Source organism: Lupinus angustifolius, chromosome LG12 (assembly GCF_001865875.1).
Source record: "Lupinus angustifolius cultivar Tanjil chromosome LG12, LupAngTanjil_v1.0, whole genome shotgun sequence".
NCBI lineage: Eukaryota > Viridiplantae > Streptophyta > Magnoliopsida > Fabales > Fabaceae > Lupinus > Lupinus angustifolius.
In genome coordinates this window covers 18,076,132-18,094,628 of record NC_032020.1, presented here as the reverse complement: position 1 = coordinate 18,094,628, position 18,497 = coordinate 18,076,132, and the positions used below count along the sequence as shown (strand labels likewise).

The window sequence follows — 18,497 nt, the reverse complement described above, 5'->3', positions numbered from 1 at the left end:
GAAGTTTACTTTTTGGCAATAATCATGTAAGAAGTTGGAGGTTTTATTAACGTTGATATATATGATGGATGAATCCATTAAAATGACTTTATTACAAAAATAAAAAATAAACTTTAGATTTGGTCCCTAAAAAAACAAACTAACCCTTAAAAGTTTGGAATGTGAATCAATGTAGTTTTTGACAGGGATTAAAGTGTCCCAAAAATTAGTTATAAAATTGTTAAAAATAATTATTTTGATCCAATTTGATATCTTTAGAGATCATTATGAGTTTTCTAATATGTGAGATATTAAATTGGTACAAATAAATAAAGAGATTACTTGATAAAATAAAGAGATTACTTGATTTCAAATGAAGTTATCAGTACAGCTGTACATAACGACAGATTTAAAAATTGTTCTTAGTATATCACTACATATCCACATAAAACATTAGTATATTACATGCATTGTCTTCTGAGCTATCTCTTACCTGAATGACTTTGGTTGTAAAATATAGTAATTTAAGGTTTCCAGAGCCAAAATAGTCCAAAAAGAAAAAATATTCTAGCAGATTGAAAAGACAAAAATATATGTTGTGTACTTTTGTATGAGAGTGACATAGCACTGAATTTTAGGACCATACCTAACCACGGTGACCACGACCTCTTTGGAGGGTTGACTAAAGACGAGGGATGTACACACTTCTTATCGGTTGCTTCTTTAACTGGGTCTCTTTTCCTTGTTTAGAACCTGTTTGATAAAATGCTCAAACCACTAGAATGTTTGTACTTGCTATAACAATGCTTCAAAGATTATAGTATTGAATGTGCTGATTTAGTATCCATAGACTATGATTTAATGTTGATAAAGTGGGAATTAGCTGACAGCTGACCACACATTGCTTTTGTTGGAGTTCTTGTAGGTTAGATCCCTTATGTTTTGTCTTAGTTGAATTTGTCCTGTTCTAACTGCTTATGTTTCTTGTTAACTTTTTTTATTACTAAAGTTCAATCTCATTTGATGATATGATGTATTGCAGTTGTAATGAATTATACTCTTTGACATGTTGTATGTTAAGTGATATTTGTTGGGAGAGACAATCATGCATGCCGAAAGAGATTAATTCTTTACTCAAAATGTGAAAAAATACCATTGGTAGTACAGAAAAAGTGACTTAAATTGAATTGTGGAATGAGATACTTTATGTGTATGAATTCCTATCTGATATTGCATAAATGTGAATATAAGGATAGACCCTTTTTCTTAAATGATGTCATCGTGCTATTGTTTTTGTTATACAACGTTCAAGACTGTATTTGTTTAAACAAGATGAATAAATAGCATGCAATTTCTGTCATGTCCTAACCTTGTTGATAATGGCAGCATAAGCTATCTCTTTTGATCTGCTACATTGTTGATTGTATTTGAGTTAACTTTAGCTAATGGCATGGTTGTTTAGTGTTTGTTCTACAGATTATGGTATCTTCTCACATGTTAATGCTCAGATATTAAATCCAAGATTGCAAAAATCAAAATTTTCCATGAGTAAAAAAATACATGAGCTGGATAACATATATATAATGCGGATGTATAGAGAAATAAAAAATGAGTTTCCCTTCATCATGTGAGACACACACTCACTGTAACCCTTTTCCTTTAGAATTATTATTCCTCCTAAGGACACATAATAATTATTATTCAGTCAATTTTGGTTTCTTTTTTACTGGGCAGCCTAACTTTTCCATCATTCCGTTTCATAATGTAATATGTTCACTCTTTTATAAAGCTAATCCAAAAGTCACAATAAATTGCTTTTTTAATCCTCCATCACAATATGCACTCTTTTGTTTTTTCTTATAAATTATATTCTGTTTCTTTAATTCGCATGGTTGGTTATGTATAAGTTGAAATAGACTATAATATATAAATTTTGCTTACAATATCAAAAGTTTTAAACACCATTCTTAATCACGAATGTGTCTCACAAATGATACCATGTGTGAATATATTGGTCAGAAAAAAATCCTTTCATCACAATCAACAAATAAAAGAATAGTTTTACCCCGAATTTTGTAAAAATACACCTCGAGCCACTTTAAATAATAGAAAGGTAACTAGCATCGTTGTTCTATATGTTTAATAGGTTGTTCTTCCATTTAAAACAAATGATATTAAAATTAGGAGTATTTGTTTGAGAATGGCAAGAGTTGTGAGATTTTTTTTATAGATAAGACAAAACACAATCGGAAACAAAAAAAAAAGATAACCAAATTTAAAAACATCAAATAACTGTTGCAGGATATTTGTAATAGTTTTACCGAATAAATGTGTATTTAGATATGCAAACAATTTACCAAAGTTTAAGAGATAAATTAAGGGTGAATGGGTTGAATCTTAGTAGTGTATGAAGCATAAGAAAATAGTAGAAGATGTGAGAGTGGGATCAGTTATTATTCTCATGAATCGAGGAAAGGAAAGGAAGCAATCACATACATAATTGTGAGTGAGAGTGAGAATGAAAATTCATGACCATTCTTCCTTCTACTACTTCATGATCCCACTACAACACTACTACTAATACACACATATCAGGTTTTTCTCTCTCTGTTTCAACTGCTATGTTTTTGTTCCTTAAATATACTCATTTTGGTGCTCATTTCGACATGCCCTGCATTTTTAACTCAATTCATATCCCCTAAAGTTTTCATTTTTATCTTTACTTTAATGGTTTTTAAACTGCTTGCTTCAGATTCTTCCATATTTTCACACCCAGATCTCGCTCTCTCCACTGTTTCTGCTACTGTAAAGTTTCTATATTTATATTCATTATTGGCTTGTTACTTTCTTTCTACAACTGGGCCCTTTCCATTTTATTTTATTGTTGTGTGTTTTCGTTTCTACCCTTTCTTTATATTTCACTCCAAATTTTGTTTATTTGAACTTGTTTTGTATTTCTGCAACAACTTTGTGTACCTGGTTCTTGTTTATAGTTGAAAATTAACTAAGATTCATCCAAGTTTACTGAATTCTGTATTTTCTATTGGACAAATTCATAAACTAGTGTTAGATCTGGCTGGAATTTTCTACTTAATTGTGTTCCCAAAAGGCATCTCAAATGCTATGTTTGGCATAAGTGTTTTTTGACCATTCTTCAATTCATTTTATACAACCCCTTGTACAAACAGTAGTGTTTCTCCCTTGATCTTGTCTCTTATGTGCTTATATCCCATTTTATTGCATTTCTCTCTTGATTATCAAACACTTTTGGGCATATTACATTGACTGTCCTCATCACTGTTCTTTATTATGTGTTACCAAGGATTTTGATCGTCTTCGTGTATGGTTTTGTGCTCTATTATAGTCTCTAACGTGGTCTTGGTGACATTTTTTAGGTCTCATACATGTGTACCTTGCTTCCCATTTTTGCATCGCAGCCGTTGCTGTTGAATGATTTCATTATGCTCGGTTGATTTATGGTTCATTGGGAAATTGACAAAAAGAGTAAGGCCTAGGATTTGAGCTTTTATATTCTGAAAGGTCAATGCTTCTAATTGATAGTATTATGTTGGGTGCAGGTGTTCTCGGCTAAGCTTGCAGCATTGCTATAATGTTAAAGAAAATTCTTAGGAAATTGCCAAAGAAGGTGGCAAAATCTGACTCCTCAGATTCCACAAGAGGGGATTCTGGCAATTCTACTAGTTTTGGAAATGTCTTTCAATGTACAAATGTTGGAAGCACCATTTCTAGCAAATTAAATGTTGTGAAGCGGGTATCTTCTGCTGTGTTCCCTTCAAGCATGAATGCTGGAGCTGAAGCAGTTGACCCATGTCTATCCTTCAAAGATGTTTCAAATACACAAAAGCAAAGCCTGTTCATTAGTAAGTTGAATCTTTGCTGCAAGGTTTACGATATGAGTGATCTTGATAAGAACTGCACAGAGCAAAATTTTAAGCGTCAAACATTGGTAGACCTTGTTGATTTTGTTTCCTCTGGAACTGTGAAGTTCACAGAACCAGCAATTGCCGCTGTGTGTAAAATGTGTGCAACTAATTTGTTCAGGGTATTCCCACCTAAGTTTCGTACAAGTACAACTGGTGGGGAAACAGAAGATGAAGAGCCCATGTTTGATCCTGCCTGGTCTCACCTGCAAATTGTTTATGATCTACTCCTTCGATTAATCAACTACAACTCTCTTGATTTGAAGGTGGCAAAAATGCATATGGATCATGCTTTTATTTTAAGGTTACTTGACCTTTTTGATTCTGAGGACCCTAGAGAAAGAGATTGTTTGAAAACAATTCTGCATAGTATCTATGGGAAATTCACGGTTCACAGGCCTTTCATTCGAAAATCTGTTAGCAATATCATCTACTGTTTTGTTTTTGAGACTGAACGACACAATGGCATTGCTGAAATGTTGGAGATTTTTGGGAGCGTGATTAGTGGATTTGCCTTGCCATTGAAGGAAGAGCACAGAATGTTTTTATGCAAGGCTTTAATTCCTTTGCACAAACCTAAAACTGTTGGTATTTATCATCAGCAACTAACATATTGTGTTGTACAGTTCATAGATAAGGATCAAAGACTTGCTAGCTCTGTCATAAAGGGATTATTAAAGTACTGGCCATTAACGAATAGCCAAAAGGAGCTCATGTTCATAAGTGAGTTGGAAGAGGTTTTGGAAATGACCAGCATGGCTGAATTTCAGAAGATTATGGTCCCACTGTTTCAACGGATAAGTTGTTGCCTTAATAGTTCTCATTACCAGGTAGTTTCTGCGAAAACGTTTTTCTGTTAAGTTGCCATTTTTAGTTAAAGAATCTCCTTTTGGGTGTGTACATTAAAATTCCAATGAAATTGGTTTTTCAGGAACACCATGGTAAACTATTAATTAAGCGCTTTCTTAATATGTCTTTTTGAAATAAGCTGGAGAGAGCTTGTTTTCATAAGACCCTCTCATAAGCTTATTAAAGTAAAATTAAAAGAGTTTTAAGGTCATAAGCTATTCTCATAAGCCTAGATAAACTGTTTATAAGTTGGCAAAATGGCCACTCCACTTAGTCATGGCTTTCATGTAATTGGCGAGTTCGGTTATTCTGGCACTATCTTCTTTTTTGGGTTTTCACTCGTGATTAACTGGGTTTCTAATTCAATTGATTGTAGAATCTCTCTCTCAAACCTGAGCTTCTAGACACAAATGAACCTTGTTGACTTTTTCTAATGTCTAAGCATTTCAGATGTAGACATTAGTGAGGTCTCTGGATCATGCCATCCAATTTATATTCTCTTGTATGGTTATGATGCTAATGCCTCTATGATAGAACATCAATAAGTCTATAATCATGTCTTTCATTCAGGTGGCAGAAAGAGCTCATTTGATGTGGAACAATGAGCACATCCTTAATCTTATCACGCAAAACCGCTACGTGATTCTGCCACTTGTGTTCTCAGCACTTGTAAATAACACCAAAAATCACTGGAATCAAGCAGTGGTGAACCTAACTCAGAACATAAGGAAGGTGCTTTCACAAATGGATGAGGATCTGGTACTCGCATGCCAACTTAAGTTCGAGGAGGAAGATTCGGGGTCAAGTGCTGCTGCTGCTGAGAGAAGAAGAATAACATGGGAACGCTTAGAAGCTGCTGCAAAAAGTGTCCAATCTGTAGATGCTGCTGATGTTATAGTTCCAGTAAGATCATCTACTGCATGCTCTGTGGCTTGTTAATTGCATAAGGAATGATGCAAGGTTCTATTTACTTTACTATGTTAAGATGCCATTGCCAATAGGGTATGTAAATCCTTTATAGTTTTTTATAGTATACCTTCAAAAATGTGTTGAGGGGGTGTTATTGCTTTGTTGAGTTGAAAGTTAACTATATCTCTTTCTTATCCCTTACCTACTAAAGCAGGCCTTTATTCTATTTTTGATAAATGCAGTTTTTTATTTGGAAGATTTAGTCTCTCATCTTTCAAAGTTAACCATTCTTCATCCCTCTGAGAAATGGAACATATTAATAGATGGGCATAATGTCTAAAGTTTTTTTATTAAAATGTGCTTCTAATTAACTCATTGATAAATCTAGCTTAGTTATTGGGACAAGTTAACAAAAACTTAATATTTGATTGACTCTAGTGTTCTATGCATTTTAGTAAAATACTATTTTTAATAAAAAAAACAAAGTTAATACTAAAACATAAAAGAGTTTAAAATCTATGCACCCTGTAAAGTTTTTTATAATGTTAACACGTATGGGTAAAAAATACTTCCATTTTCAGTATATACATGTTTAATTCTAATAAATAATGGTAGGCATACATAAGCGATAGTAAAATTAAGAACTTACCAATTTTATCAAAACTTACTTGATATATAAGTTAATGATTATGTTATCCTCGGCCTTTACCGGAGTAGATTAGTCATTGTTACTATTTACTATAACACATTGTAATTACTATTCACTGATAAAGAAATGATATCAGTCAAGTTTTTTTATTAACTTCTTCCCCTTTCTTTTTGAAGATGGACCACTATATGAATCGTGTGTTAGCCACTTGTTACGAATTTCTTGATCTTGTGTTTGGTGTTCATTCAGCTTCACAACCATATCTATAAATTTGAATTGAGAAACTGAAGCAAGATTTTCCACATAAAAGACAAAAAAATGAGGGTTCAATTCACACTCATTGAGAGAACATTCATACACTACAATAAAAAATTAATTCATTATTCATAGGTTAGTAAAAGATCATTATTAATAATAATTATAATATTTTTTCTCTATACTTTATTTCAATTTTCTATTATATCATAATTGGAGAAACTGAAGTAGGTTTTAAACACAGAAAAGGACAAAATTTGGTGGGGCTACAGCCCACAGAAATATTACATAAAAGCCAAGCGAGGTTCTGGAAACAAAGCCAAGCGAGGTTCTGGAACTCTGTTGCGTGTCTTCAGAAACAAGATAAGCCGTTGCATGATTCTCTTGCTACCTTGTTAAAGCACCTTCATAAGCAGTGCTTGTTGCACTAAACAGTTCAACAAAAAATGAATCATTCAACACTATCACCCTCCTTTAATAACAACCCAAAGGTTCCATTGGACTTCAACACTTTACACACAATCCCTGATTCCCATGAATGGAACAAATCCACAGTTGTGGATGATCCAAACACCATTGAACCCATTCCCATAATAGACCTTACTGACCCAAACGCAGCGTCCCTGATAAGACATGCATGTGAGAAATGGGGTGTAATTCTGATAATCAACCATGGGGTTCCAATGGACATAGTAAAACAACTTGAACTTCAAACTTATGAATTGTTTTCATTACCATCTGAAAGGAAAGCTTGTGCACTTCGTTCAGAGGGAAGCCTCTTTGGTTATGGGCTGCATCGCGTTGCACCTTTCTTTCCAAAGCTGTTGTGGTCTGAAGGGTTCACAATGTTGGGGTCTCCAATGGAACATGCTCAAAAACTTTGGCCTCATCAACCAGATCAGCGAACTAATTTCTGGTATGTACTTGTAATCTGAGTTTTATTTTTATATTCACCTGTTTAATTACATAACATACATTGTATAATATCACTGTGTTGGACTTACCGTAGTTCAAAATTATTGATCACTCATATTTGTAACCAAACACTGGTGCTGGTGCATTTGTAATTTTTATCATGCAACATAAAATTTGGATCCCTATTATGGGTAAATATTTATAGCCAGTACTGGACTTTCTGAAGTGAATTTCTGCTGAACTGTTAAACATGCATGTCATTTCACTTTGAAAATTTACTTCACAATTTAGCAAATATATAAAATAAAAAAGAAACACCGTACTTTGTTTTCAATAACTACTTTTGACAACACATTTTTATTATTAAAAAATAAAAAATAACAATTGACTTCCAATGTTTAGACTTTCATTTGGTGGAATTTTTTTAAAAGTAGAATCTTGAGAGAGAAACTAAAATTCTGCCTTCTTTTAGAAAATACATTTATAATGGAACACTTTCATTCTTACAAAACGAAGTAAAAATGAATATAGGAACTGGATTAATCACGAATAAATTTGTGAACAAACTACTTTTATAGCCACTCCATCTTTCTTTTTTTAATTTTATATTGTATCATATATTAAAGACTTGTTTGTTTAGATATCTTATTTAAAAACATTATCAAGGTAATTAAGTTAAAAAAAGTTATAAAATATCATATTTTATTTTCACAAGTTATTCGTAAGCCACCCCTATTCATAGGACCGATCTAAGTAGTTGGGCGTTTCTTTAAAATAGAAAATTTTAATTTAAATAAACTCATGTATATATATTTTCCAATAATGGAGCCAAACTAGAGTTTCATATTGCTATTCATTTCTATTTTGTTGTTTGGGAACTTACACTAAACCTGTTATTCGTGGAGCAAAAATAAATGTCCTACAATTTATTATATTATAACTTTTTCATCAACCCTTACAAATTTGATATGAAGTATTATATGGAATATACGATCTTCTTATCGGCAATTCTTAAGAAGCAATTTATAGTTGATAGTGCATGCATGGATCTTTATGAGGAAGTGCCGCCACGTCAATGATGGTGTGACGTACAATTAAAAAGGTAGCGTCGTTTTGTTTGTCGCTTAGCACAGCTATAGTAAATGAAAAATATTATTTAAACGATTTTAATTTGAATATAATATATATATATATATATATATTATTGTTAACATAAAAATTTATGCCTAACCAATGCATCAGTTAATTATATCTTTATATTTAAAAGTTAATAATTCATGAAATGCGAAAAAATTACATTATCAACATGAGAATAAAATATTTCCTCATATCATGATATAACTTATCTCATCCGACCAGTTAAAATATAATATGTATACTATTTTTTTTGTTTTAGAATTTTTTATATAGAAAATGATTAATATGACATATGTCAAAGTTTTAAATATTAGAGGAGATAATTTATCTCCTTATATCAAAAAATAATTTATTCTCTATCAACATATACATGTTTTTCTATAAATTCAATAGCTTTTCTCATATCTAATAATTTTTTATTTCTATGCGCATTTAGAAAAATTATCCAAACATTAGAAGAGAAAATGAAAATGTCATTTTTAAAAAAAAATATAAACGCTACTTTACGCGGGGACCATGTGAGATGGAACTAAATAGATCATCATCCCCTATATATACATCCTGCATTCTATTTTTCATCATTTTTCAAATGTATTTAAAGTTTAAATCTAACAAAATTTGCTCATATTATTTATAATAACGTTTATTTTCAAGTGAAAGTACTATTACCCCTTTCCATTTTAACAAAAACTAATTCCTTAATAATATAATAATTTTATTGATTTATATAATATTTTTTATATCCTTTTCTTTTTGGTCGTTAATTTTCTTCCATTACATATTTAAACAAAAAATATAAATAAACATGAAAAATAAGAATTAATCCTATTGAACTTTCAATAGAGAGATATAAGAATGGATCTAGTCTAGTATGTAAAATATTGTTTTCTACAACAGTAATATTTCCTTTCATGATTTTCTGCCCCGGCTAACCTTAGCTTCAGCTCCCACCAACGTCATAATTTTCAAGTTAAACCTTTATATAATATTATTTTTTATCGGCAAATGTTAGAATGTTAGTATTTGATTTCAATATAATAACAAAAACTAAATCACATGTAAACACAAACTGTAAGATTAAAAGTGATATGTAAAAATGAATTGTCACCATTTAATTTCCCTGTGATATTTTGTTACAGTACTATAATGGAGGAGTATCAGAAAGAGATGAAGAAATTAAGCGGAAAGTTGATGGAGCTAATGCTTGAATCACTGGGCCTAACCTCAGAAGATGTGGAATGGTTCAAGCCCAAAACAGGCCTTGATAGAGCCCAATCCATGCTTCAACTGAACTCATATCCAACGTGTCCAGACCCAGACCGGGCCATGGGCTTAGCCCCTCACACCGACTCATCAATCCTCACAATTCTACACCAAAGCATTTCTGGTGGTTTACAAATCCATGAAGATGGGATTGGGTGGATACCGGTTGATGCGGTTCCCGGTTCACTAGTTGTGAATGTTGGTGACTTTTTGCATATACTATCCAATGGTCTATACAAAAGCCCTTATCATCGTGCGGTTGTGAAGAATACACATCATCGAATTTCAGTAGCGTTTTTCTATGTTCCACCAAGTGATGTGAAGAATGGACCGTTGATGAAGTTGATTGATGATGATCATCCAGCACTGTATAACTCAGTTACTTGGGCTGAGTATCTTCAAAACAAGTCATACCTTGATATCAAACCTAAACAAGTGACTTGAGAGACTCATTACAAAATATAAGATTCCAATAATAGCCCTACAATAATAATGCTATCCTTCTCTTTTCCATTTCACATGTAACATTCTGGATTTCTTATATTTTCAGTATTTCTATAATGAATCAATCGTGGGGCAAATTATTTGCATTCGTTATATTCTAAAGTGTATGGTAAAATATGAAATGCACATTATACTCATTAGTAATTGATAATCCAAGAGCTATTACTAGCTTTATCATTTGTGTAATTGTAAGAGATTATCTTTCGTATTTTAACAAATAATCATAAATTTGCACTAAGTAATCTAATTCAGCTCAAACATGAACATACTGTAATGGCAAATATAGGATATTTATATCTTAAGTATAATTTATTTAAGTAATGGGAATGGGGTATCTCCTGGTATAAGGAGATATGTTATTTCCTCTTGCCAGTGAAATCATGACATGTGTCATGTTTCATCATTTTCTATGAAAATATTTTAAAAAATAAATAAAATAGTACAAATGTCACATTTTTACTGGTTAGAGGAGATAAATTATCTCATGATATAAGGAGACATTATTCTCTTAAGTAATACTGTAATGAATTTAAAATCTGTGCACTGGGGGTATAAATTTTTTTACATTGTCAACCCATCATATCATATCCCGTTGTTTTGTATTACTTTTGTTTTAGAGTCAAAGATGATTAATAAATCAATGGTGGATGATTTACTAACAATATAAAAAAACACTTACACTGTCCGTCCGTGTATACATATTAAATCATTTAACCAATTTCACTAGATACCTCTATTTTATTTCCTATTTCTAAACCTAAATAGTATATATCCTTGTAATTATATGGACTAGCTGAGGCCACCGGTCCATTAACATTTGATACTACTGCCAAGGAAGATATAAGATTGTCATGTGCAGGCAGAGACAATGTCTTGTTCTCAACAAAGTTCCACATCTCGAGAGTATGGAATCCAAATCCCACGATTCCACAACATAAAAACAAAACTAGGATCCAAAATACCATGTTTTTTCCAACATGTTTGATGGAATGATGGCTCATTCTTGTTTCCAGCGCAAGTGTGCACCCCCTTGTGTAATTTCATATGCATATTATTTTTTTTGTACTCCTAATAGTATCCCTCACCTTTTAGGTAAAAAACTAATTTTTTCACGATGTGTAATTGTCACTCCCAACAAGTGCCACTCCCAGAAATTGGATCCTTACTTTTTTGTCATCTTGTGAATCTAGTATAGCCTTACACCACTAAACTAACGCCTCGTTGGTATATGCATATATTTTTAATGCATATCCTAAACACTACATCGTATATTTTTTCAAGAATATGCATAACAACTTATCAGATAAGTAACGTATCAAATACTTCCATGAATTTCATATGCATATTTTAAATGTATATCACAAACACTACATCTTTCAATTTTTAAGAATATGCATATCAACTTATCAAACAAGTATCTTATCTAATACTCACACTGAATATCAATACTTCATAGTTATAACTAATGCATAAATAGTGGTCCTAATAAATAAGGGGAAAATACAATTGATAGAAGATAGGCCATGAACATGTTTTTCATTCCTTAAAGTCATCCTTATCATCAATGGAAATTGGTTGGTTCCTCCAATACACAGCTAGAACACTCCCACCAAGCTGCATGGCAATAATGAAAAATGGTAATTGGTATTTGGTACATTCCTGAATCCTTTGAAAAGAATTGAACAAAATAAAATAGTCTTTAACAGCAGAGAAAATATCATACCGCCATGCAGACAACACTAACAGCAGAGGGAACAGCTACAAGGGGGTTTGTGAAGTGCTTCTGAGCAAGCAAAAACCCAAGAGCAGAGCTCTGCAGATTCAAAAAAAGGGTTAGACAAAATGATGAAGCATTCAATATTACCTAAGATGCCAATTTCCGGTGACATGATATACAATCAACAAAAGCAACATACATCATAAACAGATAAAAGTAATGATTTTTAGATGTTAACCATGTTAGAAATGTACTCAACCCAGATAAACATAAAAGTAAGATAAGAAACGACGTGTTTATGCATGAAGAAGTGGTTTACCTGCATCCCACACTCTATAGATATTGTGCGGGATGTGGATTCGCCAAATGTTAATTTTGAAATCCAATAACCAATAGCGAATGCAGCAGCATGTAGGAAAACCACTGGCAGTATTAATTGTGCTCCTTGAGTTTTCAACACGTCCGCAACTTGCCCAATCTGTAAAGTTAATACAAATCAAATTTACATGCAAATGAAGAATGCCAAATGATATAACTTGCAATGAAGTGAACTGCTAGCTAAATTCTAGTCAACTTACTGGGCTTGCACAAAGAAGAGTGGTCAAAATAACTCCTATCAGAGGCGTAATCGTGATTATCTTTGAAGTGAACTTGGGGAAAAACTCATTTGCCAAAACTGCCAGATAAAAGCAAAAACGTTGTAACTCATCCTACTCTTTAAGCACCAAAATTTACATCAGGTCAAGGCACATCGGTATATTATTCAAGTGCCCATAGAACAAACTCCAACACATTAGATGAAAGATCCATCTCTTACCTCCCACAATTGTTGGGACTAAAACAACCTGAAAAGTGCTAATTGCCAGGCCCTGAAAAAGATAGAATATCCATTTCATTTGACAAGTGAAAAAAACAAGGAGGTTATTTATATGACAGAAATGATCCTGAAAATCTCAGTATAGAAAGATGGAGTGCAGGTCACCAAATATGTCATAAAGACAGACACAACTTGTGAATGAATGAACTTCTGTATGCTAAGATGCTAACTCCAGATGACAAGAAATATAATCAACAAAAGCAACATATCATAAACTGATAAAACTTAAAGGAATGATTCATAGATGTTAAAGAGGTAAGAGTTGTACTCAACCCAGATAAACAATTAAAAAGAAAATAACAAACACTTATTTAGGTATGATCCGTATTTTTAAATGTCCACTATAATTTTTGTATCAACTTGCCCATAGGAGGCTGACATCATATCATTTAAATGAACAGTTTTTAACATCCTTTTCATGTCAAGGAATATACATGCCAGAACTTACAGCAGCATCAACTGGAACAAGTTGACCAGCAAGGAGCTTTGTAAGGAGTGGTGTCATAATAATTGCTCCAATAGTTGAACACCTGTAAAACAGTAGTAACATCTCTAAATATGTCCAAAACTGGATATCTAAAAAACAGATTTCTCTCCACTAGTTGCACATTCATTTTAAACGTACGTTGTCATAAGAACAGAAAGTGCAACATTTCCCTTTGATATGTATGTTGCCACATTTGATGCCTGGCCTCCAGGACAACATGAGACCAGAATAAGACCAGTTGCAAGAGGAGCCGATAGTTTGAGTGTCTGACAATCAGAGATCAACGTTAGAAGATTATGATTAATATAGGTTCTTATGATGCATAATACACCAGCTAGTAGAAATTAAATCACTAATCATACAAATTTTGGAATCTGATTAAAAAACACATTTTTAACATAGAATAAAGAGAATATGACATATAAATAGACGTGACAGATTATTAATTGGAACTGGGCTACAGTCTTAAAAGGTTATTGTTTTAAGCATTTAACGAAGAAAAAATAAGGCATTACAAATCCCAAATTTGGCTTCAATAAATAGTTATACTAAATACTACACAATATCTATGGAAACTAAAAATGTCTTTACCATGATTATCATAGATCTTATAGTGAAATAAGGACATTAAAGTGAAATCCGTGAATATATATTTATGGTTATAATGATCTGCCACTCCTTGCTATGTTCTCTGTCATTCTCCTTCAAAGAAAATACATCCGTGAATTAAGGGGCGGACCTAGGTTGAGGAAATAGTGGCGGCCACTCCTCCCCCATGATAACTCACTCACATAAGCTGAAACTTGAAGTTTTACAAGTCTTTAGGGGAGACTTAGATTTTGCGTAATATATATTAAATCCCCCCCCCCCCAACTACTTTTTATGGTTCTGTCACTGCGTGAATTCATACCCCAAAAAAATGGCACAGCGAGAATTACTATCTTTTGCTTACACTCATGCACAGCTATCCATAAATTGATTTACACTCAAGTCTAGAAATTGCTCCTTTTATAGACGGTCAATAACTTGCCAATCCAGTGAGAGTTTGTATTTGGTAGGAATAACCTTGTCAAAGACATAGAAGAGCTTGAAAGCGTAGCATAAACATATAAATGGTCCACAAATAATTATCAAAATTCACTGAATGATCTCCAACAACAGCCAATATCATATTTTCATCTGAAGAGTGAAAAATGTTTTATTTTTTTATTAAACCTTCTTTAATGAAAAGATAGTGTAAAACGAAAAATAAAGGGACATATGACATTTCAAGGGAAGCAAAGAGAGAGTAATGTGTAAAATTGGCCAACTAGTAATTAAAAAATACCATTGCAATGACAAAGCCTAACAAAGGTTTGATCAAGTATTGTGCAAGAAACCCTACACCCACCTGCAAAAAACAAAGTAAATAACCATAAAGTGGAGAAATACACAAATAAACTTTCCCTTTCATGTCACTGATTGTCCCTTACAGTCCATGGATTTCGAAGACATCGTCTGAAATCCTCAAATGTCAATGTCAAGCCCATAGATAGCATAAGGAAACCCAAGCCAAGGGTAAAAAGGTCTGTCTCCAACCAAGTTACCTGGAATAAAGCCATAATTTTACATCGGTTAATCAACATATTTACAATCAACGATGTAAATAGCTGAAAAGGCAGAAATATTACCGCAGCTGGCTTGTAAATGCCAACGACAGCTCCCAAGATGACCTGCCCAAGTAAGCCAGCCAAGTTTCAAACTACTGACAAAGCAAGCAGTTAGAAAATTTAGAGATGGCATGGAAGAAAGTTGTTAGACTTACCCACACAGGAAAAAGAGTGGTTAAGGTTTCAATCACTTTCTCATACTGGCTCAACCCACCAGTACTTTCAGGGATATCCCCAGAAACATTTGTTGTAGCCTTGCATGATATTAGAGAGTTCCTAAATATAACAACAAACCAGTCATTGGCATTTTAAATCAAGAATGTGAAGTAGATGTTCAAGCACCAGGAAAGAGACACGGATTTACCAACTAGTGCCTGACTAAACACAGGAAAACCTTAGGTTAAGGAAGACCTATCATCGAGTAGTACGCGTCTTTCATTCAGTTTTTCCATTGTTTTTCAATTTTTCATTTCAAATCAAGAATGTGAAAGAGGATACGATTCTGTCAAGCAGTTGATGTTTTTTAAAGTGGGAAAGGAGAGGAAGACACCCTTGACTCTACCCTTGAAAAGGCACTCAGTTAAATTCCAGCAAAGAAACAAAGTAGAAACCTACCAATCTTTGGTATAATTCATGACACGTGATTATATGACTCTAGTCCATAAATTTTAAGTTTAAGAGAATAAAGAGTACGCTTAAATTTCAGAACTGGAGTATAAGTTTATAATTAGATTTTAGGAGTAACATACCTTATAGATGAGAACAAATAACCCAACTCATAAGATGTTTCTTATATTTAATTAAACATTTACAAATAATCATTCCAACACTAATAAAAAACTATGGAAATGTGAGAGCTTGAGTTTTTTGTTCCTTTAAATAAGAGTATTCCATTTCTTCTTTATAGAAATAGTAGCTGCACCACTCACTGTAAATCTGTAACTACATCCGTGGGTTTATTTTGAAGGGAAAAAAGCAATCTTCATGTCACGTTGTACCATCCTTTGTTTACATTAAGCTCTTGTACATTTCTCCAAAGAACAATTTATTCCCAAGTGTAGAAAGTTAATGCTATCACAGACGGGAAATGAAAATCAAATAGATAAGTTGATAGGAAAAACTTTGACAAGCACAGAACTTGGAAGCTGACTAAAAAAATAATTAATATAATTCAATGAACGGCTATCTGGTTTAACATAAAGCATAATAAATAGAATGGTCCTCGGCTTATTGTCTTTGCAGGAATCAAGGATCTCAAACAATGAACATTGCCCATATTTTCGTCACCATAAGAAGTCTAATATACCTTTAATTGCTTCTATCACCATCGCTGCTCAAAAGCTGGATCAATTATCAATGCTTTTTATTTCAAACTATATTACACATCTTTTTTTCCCTTTACATCTACATTTTTATAAAATCGGGAACTTTTTACCCAAGGGGGTAATATTTAAAAAAATGCAGCACAGTGAAAACATTATTGCCCAAACGGACTATGCCTTCATATAGGAGCTCAACAGTGCCATATTTCCTAAACTTACGATTGCTATTTACAGAAAACACCCGAAGTTCTATGCATTCCATAATGACAAATGGAAACTCCCCCAATCTACCCTCTGATAAAAGCTAGAAACTTTAACTTTACCAATTATTTGAAGTTCTTACTTCCAATTCACTAGAGTCCTACTCCTACATATCTGGCTTCTCCGAAAAGAATTGCATGATACCATGTAGTAATGCAGCAGTAGTATGAATTCCTTTCCCTGAAATTCCTCATGCGATATCAATTAAGAAAAAACAACTACATAGACATTCCTTTTAGTCCAGACCATGATTCTCAGAGCATCAAACAGAGTTATTCACAAGTCTAGTCCTATTGCTGTATTGTGTATACTAACCAAGCTTCAACATTTCGAACTCTCAACCAAATATTAAATTTTGGGTCAATACTAACCATGTTTAAAAAGATTACCTTTCTGACGTTTGATAGATCATGGAGGAAGGTCTTGCAACATTAACAACTGGACCCTGCAACTCGCTTCGGATTGCACAGCTTCTTCCATTATGAGGCAGAAAGAACCTACCTTTTACATCTTAAAAATAGAAACAAAACAAAAACTTATTAAGAAATCATTAACATATCACATTTTCCAGAAGCAGAGAGACAATAGTCATAAAAATTAAATAAATAAAAAACCCATATGAAACATACCCAGATGGTTACTATGAAATTTCTTGGAAGAAGGGGTATATGGGCTTGGCTTAAAAAGCGGATCAAAAGTCCCAAATTTATAGTCTCTGAGAATGATTCTGGAGATTGAAGCCATAAGGTTTAGAGGGTTTAAGTTAAAAGGGGTTTGGAGATTATAGCATTGAATGAGTGAGTGTCCTTATTGTGATACAAATGAAATTGAAAGGGAGAAAATGAAGTGAAGTTGTAGGTATAGTGAGTCCCAAACAACACGGGGAGAATTAAAATTGACAAGATTTGTTGTTGTGGATAATTGATGCTATCGTGGAAACCAATGAACCACACATGCGTGCATTTCCTAATCCACATCTTCCAAACCAAATTTCCAACTCTAGGATTTGACTTGTGCATTCTATAATCTATATTTATGCAACCATTATTATTTCCCAACTATTATTATCATATTTGCTCTCACCTTTTGTTTTCGGCAAATACACTTATATAATCTTGATAGATTAAAATTAATATTTATGTCGCTATAGATTTTTTCAACCCTCGATGATGAATGATATAGATATTAAACTTTGAACCAAAATGTGACTTTTAAAAATTCTCACAAAAGTAAATAAAGATACTTTATTCTTTCCATGTTTTGGAGTACTTTCTATTCTCAAATTATTTTCCTAACATGAACTCATAAAGAGTATGATGAATATTAGAGTAGATTACATTCATAATTAATTTTAATAAAATTATATAAATTACTTCTTATTTTTTTACTCATATACAAATTACTCCTAGTTTATATATACATATTATACTGTTTACACATGCATAAGATATAATTATAATCTTTGAAACAAAAAAGTGTTTGATGAATGTAACTAAGTCAAACAAAATATGAATATTATGAGTTTATTATTTTTGGTTTGTTACAAATAGTATAAGAGTCATTTAAAGAACATCTCATTTGAATTATTGATGTATTTGTAATGAACAATAAATAATATAGATGCATTTACTCTTATATTATTTAGATTTGTCTTCATAATATATCATATTTTGTTTAATTTAATTACATTCATCAAAAGTTTTTTGTTTAAAAAATTATACTTATATATCTTACGTGGTAGTTAGTGGTAGTTAATGTAATGTGATATATATATAAACTAAAG

General features: G+C 32.5%; 3 protein-coding genes across 5 annotated transcripts; 2 read left to right on the top strand and 1 right to left on the bottom strand.

Moving 5' to 3' along the window:
* On the top strand, positions 2,328–5,879 carry LOC109361591 (serine/threonine protein phosphatase 2A 57 kDa regulatory subunit B' iota isoform-like). Of its 2 annotated transcripts, XM_019607090.1 has the most exons (4): positions 2,328–2,574; positions 3,375–3,483; positions 3,558–4,750; positions 5,340–5,879. In XM_019607090.1, the coding sequence occupies exons 3-4, from the start codon at positions 3,590–3,592 to the stop codon at positions 5,706–5,708; spliced, it is 1,530 nt and encodes a 509-aa protein (XP_019462635.1). In that variant the 5' UTR covers positions 2,328–2,574; positions 3,375–3,483; positions 3,558–3,589; the 3' UTR covers positions 5,709–5,879. The 2 variants fall into 2 exon arrangements, with proteins under 2 accessions (XP_019462635.1, XP_019462636.1); XM_019607091.1 differs by lacking the exon at positions 3,375–3,483.
* On the top strand, positions 6,913–10,494 carry LOC109361654 (gibberellin 3-beta-dioxygenase 1-like). 2 transcript variants are annotated; one of them, XM_019607172.1, is made up of 2 exons: positions 6,913–7,505; positions 9,781–10,494. In XM_019607172.1, the coding sequence occupies exons 1-2, from the start codon at positions 7,029–7,031 to the stop codon at positions 10,339–10,341; spliced, it is 1,038 nt and encodes a 345-aa protein (XP_019462717.1). In that variant the 5' UTR covers positions 6,913–7,028; the 3' UTR covers positions 10,342–10,494. The 2 variants fall into 2 exon arrangements, with proteins under 2 accessions (XP_019462717.1, XP_019462716.1); XM_019607171.1 differs by having other exon boundaries at positions 6,920–7,498; positions 9,774–10,494.
* On the bottom strand, positions 11,729–17,572 carry LOC109362751 (sodium/pyruvate cotransporter BASS2, chloroplastic-like). Its single transcript, XM_019608766.1, has 13 exons — positions 17,344–17,572; positions 17,104–17,224; positions 15,287–15,407; positions 15,153–15,194; positions 14,955–15,068; positions 14,810–14,872; positions 13,621–13,748; positions 13,444–13,525; positions 12,936–12,987; positions 12,697–12,794; positions 12,438–12,596; positions 12,125–12,214; positions 11,729–12,015 (listed from the first exon to the last, which is right to left on the bottom strand). Exons 1-13 carry the CDS (start codon positions 17,456–17,458, stop codon positions 11,938–11,940), a joined length of 1,263 nt encoding a protein of 420 aa, XP_019464311.1. The 5' UTR covers positions 17,459–17,572; the 3' UTR covers positions 11,729–11,937.

Coding starts and splice junctions, on each gene's coding strand:
- LOC109361591 (XM_019607091.1), top strand. CDS start 3,590: ATGTTAAAGAAAATTCTTAGGAAATTGCCAAAGAAGGTGGCAAAATCT. Junction 4,751..5,339: donor TTAATAGTTCTCATTACCAG/GTAGTTTCTGCG, acceptor TCTTTCATTCAG/GTGGCAGAAAGAGCTCATTT.
- LOC109361654 (XM_019607172.1), top strand. CDS start 7,029: ATGAATCATTCAACACTATCACCCTCCTTTAATAACAACCCAAAGGTT. Junction 7,506..9,780: donor GAACTAATTTCTGGTATGTA/CTTGTAATCTGA, acceptor TACAGTACTATA/ATGGAGGAGTATCAGAAAGA.
- LOC109362751 (XM_019608766.1), bottom strand. CDS start 17,458: ATGGCTTCAATCTCCAGAATCATTCTCAGAGACTATAAATTTGGGACT. Junction 15,408..17,103: donor ATCTATCAAACGTCAGAAAG/GTAATCTTTTTA, acceptor TGTTATATTTAG/GAACTCTCTAATATCATGCA. Junction 12,016..12,124: donor TTAGTGTTGTCTGCATGGCG/GTATGATATTTT, acceptor ATTGCCATGCAG/CTTGGTGGGAGTGTTCTAGC.